This window comes from Aythya fuligula, chromosome 1 (assembly GCF_009819795.1).
Source record: "Aythya fuligula isolate bAytFul2 chromosome 1, bAytFul2.pri, whole genome shotgun sequence".
NCBI classification, from domain to species: domain Eukaryota; kingdom Metazoa; phylum Chordata; class Aves; order Anseriformes; family Anatidae; genus Aythya; species Aythya fuligula.
Genome location: NC_045559.1, coordinates 185,481,164 through 185,493,977, shown reverse-complemented (window position 1 = coordinate 185,493,977; position 12,814 = coordinate 185,481,164). Strand labels below are relative to the sequence as shown.

At 52.2% G+C, this 12,814-nt stretch overlaps 1 protein-coding gene across 1 annotated transcript; it reads left to right on the top strand.

Annotated features, from left to right (window-relative positions):
* The first annotated feature begins 6,883 nt into the window (after positions 1-6,883).
* PDX1 (pancreatic and duodenal homeobox 1) lies at positions 6,884-10,184 on the top strand. Its single transcript, XM_032207337.1, has 2 exons — positions 6,884-7,403; positions 9,796-10,184. Exons 1-2 carry the CDS (start codon positions 6,998-7,000, stop codon positions 10,182-10,184), a joined length of 795 nt encoding a protein of 264 aa, XP_032063228.1. The 5' UTR covers positions 6,884-6,997.
* Positions 10,185-12,814: the final 2,630 nt, after the last annotated feature.

Sequence of the window (12,814 nt, the reverse complement as noted above, 5' to 3'; positions counted from 1 at the left end):
GAGGAGAGGAGAGGAGAGGAGAGGAGAGGAGAGGAGATAAATGGAAACATTTGAAACTATGTGAACCTTTAGAAAGGTTAAATTGCCATCGAAACTATATTACGAATAAATGATCAAGAGAATAAATGTTACACTGCACATTTTTATTTTACATATGCACAAAGAAAGCAGTAAGCATTTCAGCTGAGCAAATGAGCAAGCCATATTATTTAATTACTTCTTCTTACTATTGTGTTTGACAGTTATCTTGGAGACAATGTCAGTTTCTTTTCCTTCATTTCTTAAAATTGAGAGGCACTGAGAAATCTTCAGAGGGCAGGTGTCCATTATCAATCACTATTATTATTATTATATATTTTACATGTATGTACTTATGTATAAAATTCAACCTGTGTTAACAATTGATTGGACACATAAGGCATATATACATTTCTCTTCCCTACACATTGCATATTAGACAATCAAGAAAATGCCAGCAAGGAATTTAGCTGAACAGCTTCACTTGATGCCCTTGTCTCCATTCTCTGTGAGATGGATTTTTGCTTCCTCCTCTTCTCTCATTTTCAGCATGCTATAGGCAAAGCCCAGTTAAACTAATGCTGTTTGTCCTATGTCCCCTCCTGAGCCCAGGACTTCCTCACCATGCATTTTATTACCCTGTGTTAAGGGGATGGGTTTCCTCAAGGGCTGATGTGATATCAGTTTATTGAGGGGAGAGACAAGTTTCATGCCCTGATATTTAACTCTTTGCATTGATTTCAGTGGAAGGTAAGCATGTAAATCCCTTCTGAAATCCACATTGGATTAAGTGAGATTAAGCTAAAAAGTATCCACTAATACTGAGTGCCTAATTGAGGTGGTCAGAAGTGCTACTGGACCCACCACCCTAGAAAAAGCAGGCCTGGCACCCCAAAAGGCAAGGTATTTGCAGCTGGAAACCCCTTCTGTGGTGTCTGACCCCAGAGATCCACCTTGGTGATGTTATTCCCCTGTGGTGTGCCCATCTGGGACACACAGCAGCATAACCCAGGCCTGCACCCAGCTGGGCAGCGCCCCTTCCTTCTCTCTTCTCCCTGTGGGTGAACCCTTTCTTCTGTAGGGTGAGAGCTTTATGTGCCCTCTGAAGAAGACACTTTCCTCCTCCATGCTGCCCAGGGCTGGAGGAAGGGTTGTGAGGAACATCTCCCTGCTTTTCTCTCCCTGGGATCCACCTCAACACATTGAGCCCTTGCTGAGGCCTGAGGCCTGGGGCTGGGGCCTGATGCCTGCAGATGGAAGTTGTGGAGGTTTTAGTTGCTGAGTTTTAAGATGTATTGGTGGAGCCAGAACAGTGAGTTCAGAGTTTGGCCAAATGTGGGCAGTTTTGCATGGAGAGATCAGTCTGGAGTGACATTGCTATAGCAGGACTTGTGCTCTGTTTAAATCCAGCAAGTCAGTGCAGCATGGAAGAAAACCGGCCAGAAAAACCCTGCGTAGGATTTCTGTCTCCAGGTGTCAGCTGGACTCTTCCAGTCCTCTTCTCCAACTCAGGATCACCCATACTTGCATTGCTCCTGTTTTTAGAGACTTGCAGGAACAGTGACCCCACACCCTCACCACATTGTCTACTTCAGCAATTTTTCACCTTCCTCACTGCCCCCATTCAATACATTTTAACCAAAATCCCCCCAAACGTTTGCTGAGAGGCGGAGACACAGAATGGAAAATTTCAGCCCAAATGGCTGAGGGCAAAGTTGTAATGGACAAACAAGAGGGGAGGAATGGTGAGAACTGCCAGGTGAGCCAACAGCAGCCCAAGCACCACCTGCGTGGCAAGGCTGGGCTGGGCTCTGCCACCCCGCTCTGCGACACAGCACCCACCCCAAAGAGCTCAGGTACAGGGGAAAATGCAAGCAGTAAAGGGCTCTGAGAAGGAGATCTCTCTGGGTTGGAGTTCTGCTTTGAATTTCTTCACCTATATGTGAATATATATATGTATTTCTCCTTCTATCTGGTATAATAGCCATGAAAGGGGCAAACAAAATTATGCAGGGCAGGCAATGTGAAATTGCTTTATTTTCAGCAGAAAGGTTCATGGTATTTTAAAGAAATTCCTCACCTCTTCTTATAAGGTGATGAAGTTGTACTGCACTGGTGATGGTCAATATTCCTACCAGAAAATACAATTATGAATAGGAGGGAAAAAAAAAAAAAAGAAGGAAAAAAAAAAAAAAAAAAGAGAGGGAGAGAGAGAGAGAGAGAGAGAGATGTAAAAGAGAAAGTCTAAAACAACAGGATTCATCTAAGATCCCCTCCTGCTCTCTCTCAGTCTTTCCCAGGGCAATTTTCCTAAGTATTTCCTGGACAAGGTCTTCTTCAAACTGGCTATATCTACTATACCTATGACCCATACCTACTGTGTGAAGAAGCCAATGTGTGCTGAGGAGAGCAAGGAGCAAGCTGAAGTATCATGAATTATCAGCGTTTGAGTGCAGAATCTCTCAGAGACCAAAAAAGTTCCTTGAAAAGAAAAGAAAAAAAGAAAAAAAGAAAAAAAAAAGCTGATGAACTAGTGTTACTTTAAGGCAGCTGGAATAGTTCATGCTCTGTTTTTTATCATTAGCGCTCAGAGGGAAAGACAGCTTTGTTTTCACATGGTTATTGATTATTAACCAGCTTTGTGAAAGGTTACCTTTCTGCTAGATACAGCAGTGTGGGGGTTTTAAAAATCAATCCCTGGGAAAGCTCTGTTTCCCAGTCAACTTTTCCTTCTCCCACTGTTGGCCCGTGCCATGGGAACAGTTTCCCCATATTGTTTTGAATATGTTACAGCCACCTTCAAGGTTTCTCCTCTGTTAAAAAGAGAATTGTAAAAAAGCGTTTGAGTGCTAAGAAGCCATCAAATATTGTGCAGGTAGAGAAAATCAGAGAAAATCAAACCAGGTCACTTCAAGGAAGTGAGGCTGAGCAGCACTCCTTGCTGGTTTATGTTCTGGTTAGCCACAGTGAGAAAGGGAACTGACTGAGTAGGGGATCACAAATTATTTTTGTGGAAAGGCAAACAAAATGCTCCTGCTGCCTGTCCTAGATGGAAAAAAAAAATGTTGTATCCAGGTGGTTTTATGTTTCACTGATCTCAGCAGCTCGCAGTAACGTCCATCAGACACGACTGGGGAAGACGTAGACAAGACTTTAAGCTCCTAAATTAAACATTTCAGGTAAGATCTTTGAACACACCGTTGAATTTCAGGAGTGTGCAATGCTGTATCTGTGGGCATATATTTTACAGCTTATATTTTAAAACCTCATAGATATGTCATTAGGCATGTGGCTTGGCTTTCCAAACCACTGGGTGCTCAGCCACACTCTTATTTTCTTGTGAAAAGTTTTAGACCTTGTATGTGATGGGAAACCAGTTAGCCACACAGACAACCTCTTCTCTGTTAGGCAAACAACAAGCTAGAGGATAAGATCAAATCTCAACAAGTCCTTTAAAGACACACAAATCTAGTATGGTAATCCAAGTATTGCAGTGTGGTTATTGCAGGATCTCCCTGTAGGATGGCAACAGCTGAGTACCTGAAACACTCATCACTGATACTGGATTATTTGAATTCCTGTTCTTGTGTTGAGGATGATTACTACGTGCCTGTACTACTCAGCGTTGCTGCTGTCTTCCTTCGACTAATGCTACATACTCATGGATTCACTTTAGTTTAATCTCTTGGAATAACAAGCTTGCGATAAGGTTGGACTTCTAGGTAGATCCTCACAGCAACTTTACTGAGAGCATGGAGTACTCAAAAAAAGCTGCCTCCGAGGAGTGAAGTGCCATTAGAAGTAACAACCTGGACCTGCTAGAGCTGTTCTCAGCATGAACATCAACCATGTTATTCATTGTGGGACCGTGATCATGGATCACAACACAGAGTTGAATGGGTGAGCATCCTGTCTCCAAGGGTGAAGCTGGATGAGCTGAATGTGGCAGCCACAGACACCCTCAAAATCTTTGGGAGCTCCTGTGGCCTGTAAAATCTTCACAACATGGGTAAAACCCAGGACCTCTAGCAGGCCTGGAGCACACATCCAGCCAGGCATTAAGGTAGATAGAACCCCTTGTAATTTGTTCTAGTGTGCAACACCTCACTTACTTTTGCTTTTGCTGTTTTCAGTGGTTAGACACTGAACACTATTGTGCATTTATCAGCTGGAATAAATATATCATGTGTATCATATGTCTTTTCTTTGCATGGATCCCTAGAGATTGAGGATGGCCCTGAGGATGGCGACTTCTCTCTACAACTACCTGAAAGGAAGGTGTGGGGAGCTGGGGGTCGGCCTCTTCTCGCAAGTAACTAGTGGTAGAACTAGAGGGAATGGCCTCAAGCTGTGCCAGGGGAGGTTCAGGTTGGCAATGAGGAGACATTTCTGCTCAGAAAGAGCAGTCAGGCACTGGGACGGGTTGGCCAGGGAGGTGGTGGAGTCACCGTCCCTGGGGGTGTTCAAGGAGAGGTTGGACGTGGTGCTTGGGGACACAGTTTAGTGGGTGACATTGGTGGTGGGGGATGGTTGGACCAGGTGATCTTGGAGGGCTTGTCCAACCTTAATGATTCTGTGATTCTCCTCAGGCTTGGAGACTAAGGGCAGGGGAACCTCCCATCTGGGAGCTGCAGGAGTTCCCTGAGCTCACTATTCAAAGCACTCAAGTGCCACTGGCCTCACAGTGGCCATATATTAGCTACAGGGTCAGCACTGCACTTTTTGAGTTCTTGCACCATGCCTACCCATCCGGAGGCCTTCCAGTGGGAGAATTAAAGCCCCCACAGCTGAGAAAATGCCTGGAGCGGAAAATTCTGGGAATTTGGGGAAATAACTGGGTGCTGTGTTACGTGTGTGCTCCCTGCTGGGATTGCTGAACTCTGTCACCCCAAACACCAGCATGGGTCCCCCACACCAGGAGGGCCAGCGGGGCCCTTTTCCTGCACTGCAGCTCGCCGCCTTGTTGTTAGCACGGCAAAGCGTGCCCTTATCGCCTGCTCACGCAGGCAGAATGAAAGAGAATTAGCTCTAAATTATACGAAATTCATTTGCTTTGGAGGGGGAAATGTTTGCTCTATTTAGAAATGTTCGTTATAGAGAGAGGACCGCATTAAGACACCGGGTAATGGTCCTCCCTGGCGATGAATCAATTTGCTCTGGTTTTTATGGCCGCCTGTTTGTTTGTCCACACCGGTTCCCCGTGGAAAAACCGAGGCTGTAAATGCTCCGGGGAGCAGCGCAGAGCTGGGCTCCCCACGGGGATAGGGCTGTGCCCCCATAACCAGGGGCTGGCTGAACCCCACTGGCAGCACAGAGCCCTGGGGGGGCTCCAAACCTGCAGCTTCCAGCCCAGGGCAAGGGGCTGGAGGTGTAGGCATGGAAGAAGTCTCCAATGGGATCGGAGGACACCTGTGCCTTCCAGCAGCCCCAGGGGAGCATATAGGGCTGTAGGACCCATGCAGGTCCCATACCCCAGCCCGGCATGCCAGGGGATGGAGAGGGAGGGCTCCCGGCGGGGGCAGCCGGAGGATCAGCGATGCCTATCGGTAATTCCCGCTAATAAAATACTTTTTCACTATCCGCACTATAATTGGTTTACAGCCTTTTTTGTTTATTTATCCATAAGAGCTGCTGTTAAATGGCTTGGGAAAGCAATTGCTTAATGGCTCAATATTGAATCAAAGGCTCGGTGTGCTTTCCGAGAGATGGGGGGCCCGAATGGATTCATAGCGGAAACTCATTTTCCGTGTAATGGACTGGGAAGCTTTTATGATCCCTCGGAAGCCGCCGTCTGAGCCAGGTACCGAGGCGCCTCCTTCCCTGCTTGCCCGGGGATGCGTGGTCCCAACCGGGCCGAGCCGAGCCGAACCGAGCCGGGCCCTCGACGGGGCGGCCACTGCGCGCCCCGACGGCTGCGGCCGGAGCCTGGAGCCAAATGCCCGGAGCTGCGGGAAAGGGAGGTGAGAGGAGGAGAAGAAGGAGAGGAGGAGGAGGAGAGGAGGAGAGGAGGAGGAGGAGAGGAGGAGGAGAAGGAGGAGGAGGAGAAGAAGGAGGAAACGTGCCTGCCCCTGAGGCGGCGAGAGCGGCCGGCGGGCCGAGCGCAGGGAGGCAGGGAACTGATCTTTGTCCCTTTGGGTAGCTCTCCGCCTCCTCATAGCCTCGTCACCAAGTCAACCGGCAGCGGCTCGGAGCAGATTATCTCCGAGGGTCAACACTTTGCAGCCCAAGCCGCGGGGAAGGCTCCCAAATTTCCCCCTTCGGCAAACAATCCGCCGCCTATCGCTCGCCCTGGCGATAGCGTTGTGGTCCCCGACGGCCGCATCCCCCCTCGGGTAGGGGGTGGATGGGCAGAAAGCTGCTCCTGGCCCCCTGGGGACCCCCCAAATACTTGGGGTCCCCCCGAGGGAGACCCCAAGCACCGTGCCTGCCGCCAGGCACCCGTTCCCACAGCCGCATCCATGCCCGAGCTGCCCCCGCAGCCCAAATCCACCCCGACGCCAACCTCCCCCACCTTTCCTCCCCCCGAAAATAAAATAAAAATAAAAAGGTTTTGATCTGCCGGGAGGGGATTAGGGATGAGCAAGCGGTGCGGGAAAAAGCGTGAATTTTGGGGCCGCCCCTCCCGGAGCGCCCCGCACGTCGGGGCGCACCCCGACCCCCGCATTGCCCCCTACCCCGACGGGGAGGGGGGGGGGCTTCTTGCTCTGGGGTACGGAGGGAGCAGAGGGGGTCCGGGGGACCGGGTAACGGTGGGGGGAAGGTCTATAGGGCCGGGGCCACCCCGGGTGGCCTCTTATGGGTCCCGCCCCGCCCAGGAGGGCTGCGGGAGGGCTCACGTGGGGGGGACGGCGCCTATGGGGAGCCGGGCAGGGCGGCGGGGCCCGACGGGGCGGCGAGCTGTCAAAGAGGCATCCCGGGGCCGGCAGCGGGAGCAGCCCGATGTGTCCCTAGCTGCGAGACCCCCCCTTTAACCCCGGCCATGAACGCCGAGGAGCAGTATTACGCCTCGGCGCAGCTCTACAAGGAGCCGTGCGCCTTCCAGAGAGGGGGCCAGGCGCAGGATTACAACGCCAGCCCCCCCGCCTGCCTCTACATGGGTAGGCAGCAGCAGACGCCGTACCCCGGCCCTTTAGGGGCGCTGGAGCAGGGCAGCCCGCCGGATATTTCCCCTTACGAGGTGCCTCCCATCTCGGAAGATGCCGGGGTCTCCCACCTGCACCATCACCACCACCACCACCACCACCATCACCTTCCTCCCCCCCACCAGGACGCGCTGCCTTTCGCCGACGGGGCGGACGGGGGGGCGATGGAGGAGCCCCGGGTGCAGGTGCCCTTCGCCTGGATGAAATCCACCAAATCGCACGCCTGGAAGGGACAGTGGGCAGGTAAACCCCGCCGCCACCCCCTTCCCTCTTCTCTCCCTCCCGCGGCAGGCAGAAAACCTCCCCAAAATTAGCCGTGACCCCCCCCATGCCCACCCTCCCCGGGGGTCCCCTCCGCCGGGGGTGGCAGCCGGCAGCGTGCAGCCCACGGGGGCCAAAACCCCACGAGCATCATTTTTTTTTGGGGGGGGAGGGTAGGGGAGGGGTGCCCGAGCCCCACGCAAAATTTCACGAATTTTTGGCCCCCGATAAACTCGCGGTGGCCGAGGTGGGGAGAGCCACCAGGGCTCCCCAATGTCCCCAAGGCTCTCCGCTGTCCCCAAGGCTCCTTGGTGTCCCCAAGGCTCCCTGCTGTCCCTATATCCCCCCCCTCCCCGCCTCCTGCCCGCGGGTTTTTCCCCGGAATTGCGCCTTTACAACCTAAAACCGGGGGCAAGGGAAACAATGCACAAACGAAGCAGAGGTGCCAGCGAGGGGAAGAAACTCTATCTAGGCAGAAAGTTCCGCTGCGGAACAATATTTCTGTCTCTCCCTGCACAATGTTATCGTGTCCTGCGCCTTTGTCACGCCTATAGGGCAAATATTATATTAATGGCTTTGTTCAAATAGACAGTTGAAAAAGGGACCGGGGTATTGAAATCACCGTGAAACAGTCTGGGAAGTGCCCGGGACACAGCGAGGGGGAGAGGGGACAGGCTGTGGTGCCCGGTGGCCGAGAGGAGCGCTTGTAGGGCTGAATGAATCGGTTGGGGTGGGGGGGAATAAAAAAAAAAAAAAAAAAAAAGAAGGAAAATGATAAAGCCGAACTTTCAAAATACCCCTTCTTTTTTTTTTTTTTTCCTCTCCTCTTTATTAAAAAAAATCTCAGCAAAACGAAACTTGCCCCACCGAGGTCGCAAACTCTGCCCTGTTCCCTCCTGAGGGGGGACAAGGAGGGGACCCAGCCAGGGCTGTGCCACAGCAGGGCAGGGGATGAGAACACCCGCACCCTATAGACCCTGTAAACCCTATAAACCTTCAGTTTTCATAGACACGCGTGGGATTTACGCGGCCGTGGGGCCGAGGGGCGGCTGCACTGATTTTATCATGGGGGTTGAGGGGGATGAGAGGGGGTAAAAGCCTAAAAAGCTCCCGGGGGGGCTTTGGCCGAGCCCGGCGCGGTGCGCACCGCCGTGCCCGACCCTCGGGACTGCCCCGTCCCGGCAGCTGGCTGCACCGCCGCGGTGCCGAGTTTGAAGGGCCACACACAGACCCTCTTACAGACGTGAAAACGTCTATTTTTATAGTTTTTCAGATTATTTATATGGCTGTAATTTCCTAAATATGGCCCATGGGAATATAAAGCCGAGCGTGGTAAAGCCGAGTGGGAAAAGCCCCGGGGTGCTTGAATCCGGCTCTTCACATCTCCTTGGAGTTCTGGAGTGTCCCCAGCAGGCCTCCAAGCCCTGGTGACAGTGGCAGTGGCATTTCCACGCCGATCCCCGGTCCTTCTTGCTGCCCTCGCCACCCCGGCCCAGCGGCGGCCTCCGTCGCGGGCACGGCGATGTCGCGGGCATGGCGATGTCGCCGTTGTCGCAGTTTCCGGGAACGAGAAATCAAAGGGCTCGGCCGACCTGGCCACAGGGACGGGTGGCAGCCACGGGTCCCCAGGGCTGTGGTCCCCGCACCCGAGCAGTGGCTCCCCGAAGGCTGGCAAGGGGCCGGGACTGCCCCGGGGGGAAATCCCGGGGCACCCACAGCAACCCTGAACCCCGTCCCGTGCCATTTCCATCTCCCTTTCCTTCTTTTTCTTATTTTTCCTTTTTGCTTTTTCACTATTTTTTCCCCATTATTTTTCCTTTATAAAATTATTTTTCCTTTTTTTTTTTTTTAAAAAAAAAAAAAATACGATTTATTTTGGTCTCTTGTGCTTGGCGCGCAAAAACCCCATTTATTTATTTATTTATTTAATTATTATTTATACATATATAGTTTTGCTTTTATTTTAAATCACACCCGACATATTGCAGGTTGGCACGCACCAACTCCATTTTGTTGTTCTTTATTTTTATATTTTTTATTTTATTTTAAATCATATCTAACATAAATTACACCGGACATATTACCAGCGCTTTTTGGCGGGCGCAGATTTTTTATTTTTTATTTTTTTAATTTTTAATTTTCTTATTTTAATTAATTAATTAATTATTTTCTGTGGCTCCTTTGCCTCTCTCCGCCCCCGAGGGACGCCGTTTCTCCGCGAATTTCCCCCAAATTTTTATCGCCATAAAACAGCAGCCGCCGTGCGCCCCGCGGCCAGCGCAGCCCCGGGGGGTGCTCCCACAGCCGTGGCGGTGTCCCCCCCCCTCTGACGAGGTGGCCGGGGCTGACTGTCCCCCTGTCCCCCTCTCTCCAGGGGGATCCTACGTGGTGGAGCCGGAGGAGAACAAGCGGACGAGGACGGCGTACACCCGGGCGCAGCTGCTGGAGCTGGAGAAGGAGTTTCTCTTCAACAAGTACATCTCCAGGCCGCGGCGGGTGGAGCTCGCCGTCATGTTGAACTTGACGGAGAGGCACATCAAGATCTGGTTCCAGAACCGGCGGATGAAGTGGAAGAAGGAAGAGGATAAAAAGCGAGGGGCGGCCAACAGCAACGACCCCGAGCAAGACTGTGTGGTGTCCTCCGGCGAGCTGCAGGGCAAAGAGGAGCTGCAGCCGTGTCCCCCCGGGAACATGCCCTCGGGGGCCTCCAGGGACCTGCTGGCCCCCAACCTGCCCCCACGAAGGCAGCAGGACTCTCGGTGAGCCGGGGAAGCGGCTGGCACCGGGGGACAGAGCCGAGGGGGCTGGCGGCCGGCCCCCCACCGCCGCCACCGTGCCGTCACCCGCCTTCCCCCGGGGAAACTGGGTGCCTGCCCCTCCCGAAATTGCCGTCCCGAGAAAATCGAGAAAACGAAAGGCGTGCGGCTGCAGCGAGGAGAGGCTCGGTGCGCGCTGTAGGGCCGCGATGGAGGCGCGCCGCGTCCCCCCCGTCGGGGGGCGGCTTCCCCCGGGGAAGGCGGATCTGGGACCGACGGCGACCCCGGGAGCACGGAGCGGTGGGGACAGCGAAGGAGAAGAGGTTGGAGGCTGCCCCTGCCAGGTTTGGGACCGCCGTGCCCACGGGTGCGGAGAGGGGGGCGGCGGGGCGTGAAGCCGGGCGGAGAGGTGCGGAGCCTCCCCGGGCCAACCCCGCCGCTTCGAGAGGCTCCGGGACATCGCTTCTAGGGAGAAGTCCAGCAGGAGACCGGACTAGTGGTCGTTTCTTTGGAAATCTGCTTTGTTTCGTTTTCTTTTGGAGTCTGGAAGAAAAAAAAAAAGTAAGAAAAAAAAAAAAAAAGAGAGAGAAAGACGGGGGAAAATAAAAAATAAAAAAAAAGACGGGGAAAAAAAGAGAAAAAGATGGGGAAAAAATAAGCCCTCTGGTCCTGCGGGCAGGACTGAGACCCCCCGATGCCCCATTTCGGGTGCCTGACCCCTCTCCATGCGGGCACCGTCGGGGCGCGCAGGGCTGCGCTGCCCGCCCGGGGCGTCGGTGAGGAAAGCGGGCAGCTGCCAGCCGGGTTTGGGACGTGCCCCGGGCTGGTCCCGGTGATGTTTTCCTTCAAAAGAAAATCCCCTTCCCTTCTTCATCCTCCTCTCTCTCATGAACCCAGCCTCGGGGAGAAGATGCCTCCCAGCTGCACGGCTCCTCCGGCTCCCTGCTCGTTGCGCCGAGATTTTCTCCCCAGCCGCTGCGAAAAAATCAGTGCATTTAATCGAAATTAAGACCTCGAGCCCAAGCTGGAAACGAAAACGAAAAAAACGGGTGGGGAGCTCCGAGCTCTCCCCGGCAGCAGGCACCGGGAGGCGCGGTGAGACCCCACAGCATCTCCGGGGACCGGCCCCGGGAGGGCCCTGGGGGGGGAAGAGGAGGAAGAGGAGGTGAGGAGGAGGAGGTGAGGAAGAGGAGGAGGAGGAGGAGGAGGTGAGGAGGAGGAGGTGAGGAAGAGGTGAGGAGGCCCGTCCCAACAGTCCTGATGAGAGGATGTTCCCAGTCCCACGGCTGAAAACAAGGGGGAGAAGCAGCAGCTTTCCACATTTTTTTTTTAATTATTATTTTATTTTTTTTTCTCCCCGTCTTGCATAAAACGCTTAACAATACGGAAAGGTGGAGACTGGAGCTGAAGGTGTAATTCTTTTGCTTTTCTTTCCTTTTGGGGGCATTAATGTGTGTGTGCGAACAGGGACGTTCCTGGTTGTTTTTGTTTTTTTTTTCCTGCACGTTGCATGAGCGATTTTTCGCCCAAGCCTGTGTGTCCTTCTTCACCTAAACGCAGCCAATGAGTGAGGCCTTTGCTAATGATTATACGAGCAAAATTCAAATAAAGCCCTTCTGCTTAAGAAACGAAGCCACCATATTAATTAAAATATCATTTCCCAAACTTGGGGGACCGTGAAATCATTTTAAACCCCAGCATTTCCCGGCACCATTTACGCTTTGCAGCAGCCCGTCACTGGAAACGCTCCGCGGAACAATTTCCACGTCCCTTTTACAGCATCTGCCACTGAAATTGCAACTGGGCAGCCACTGCAAAAAACAGATGTAGCTGCAAAAAGGAAATCTATCTATCATACAAAATCCCAAGATTTCCTGCTAAAATCCTTACAGGGCATTTCACTGGGCAAACAGCAGAAATTTTGCTTGCCCTTTCTCTAGTGTGATGCGTTCGGTTTCATTTTTATTTTTATTTTTATTTTTTTTGTGCACTGCTGTACAAATGGAGAATTTGCCGACTTGTTCGACCGCGAGCTCGAGGTATTTTTACGAGTGAAAGCAGAATCAGCCTTGCATGATTTAGTTTTAACGAATAAAGTCTTTTTCGTTGGGGAATTGGCAGAGCTGATGGGTTTAGCACTTTTTTTTTTTTTTTTTTTTTTTTGCATCTTTCTTACAACTGCACCGATGGAAATTTTAGATTTAGCTGCATCAAGAGAGCCCCGGGACCTTGCAGAGGTAAATGCTGCAGGTAACCTGGTGGAAGGCATGCGGGCTTACAGGGCTGCTACAGCTCTTGTGCCGTGTCATCTCACCAAAATCAGGTGTCCAGACATACCCATTTTTATTATTTTTTTTTTTCCCTGAGGAAATGTTCCCCTGCCTTTGAAACTGTAATAATGCATACTTAATTCTCTTTAACCCTGTGGATCAGGTTTTTACAAGGGATATTTACCTCCCTCTCCTGTCTCCAAGCAGGGCTGATGGCACACAGCTACGAAAAGCCTGGGGGCTGCCACCCCTCGGCTCCTTGCCTTCTGCAGGGCCACATCCAGCAGCCCCTGCTGCGTTTCTGCAGCCCTGTATGAATAATGATGCCCATAAATCAATGCTGAAAGCGGTGATTTAACCAAAGGTG

What these genes read in the sequence shown, in the direction of transcription:
- PDX1 (XM_032207337.1), top strand. Translation starts at nt 6,998, where the DNA reads ATGAACGCCGAGGAGCAGTATTACGCCTCGGCGCAGCTCTACAAGGAG. An exon ending in CTGGAAGGGACAGTGGGCAG is followed by an intron (nt 7,404 to 9,795) that starts GTAAACCCCGCC and finishes CCCTCTCTCCAG; the next exon opens with GGGGATCCTACGTGGTGGAG.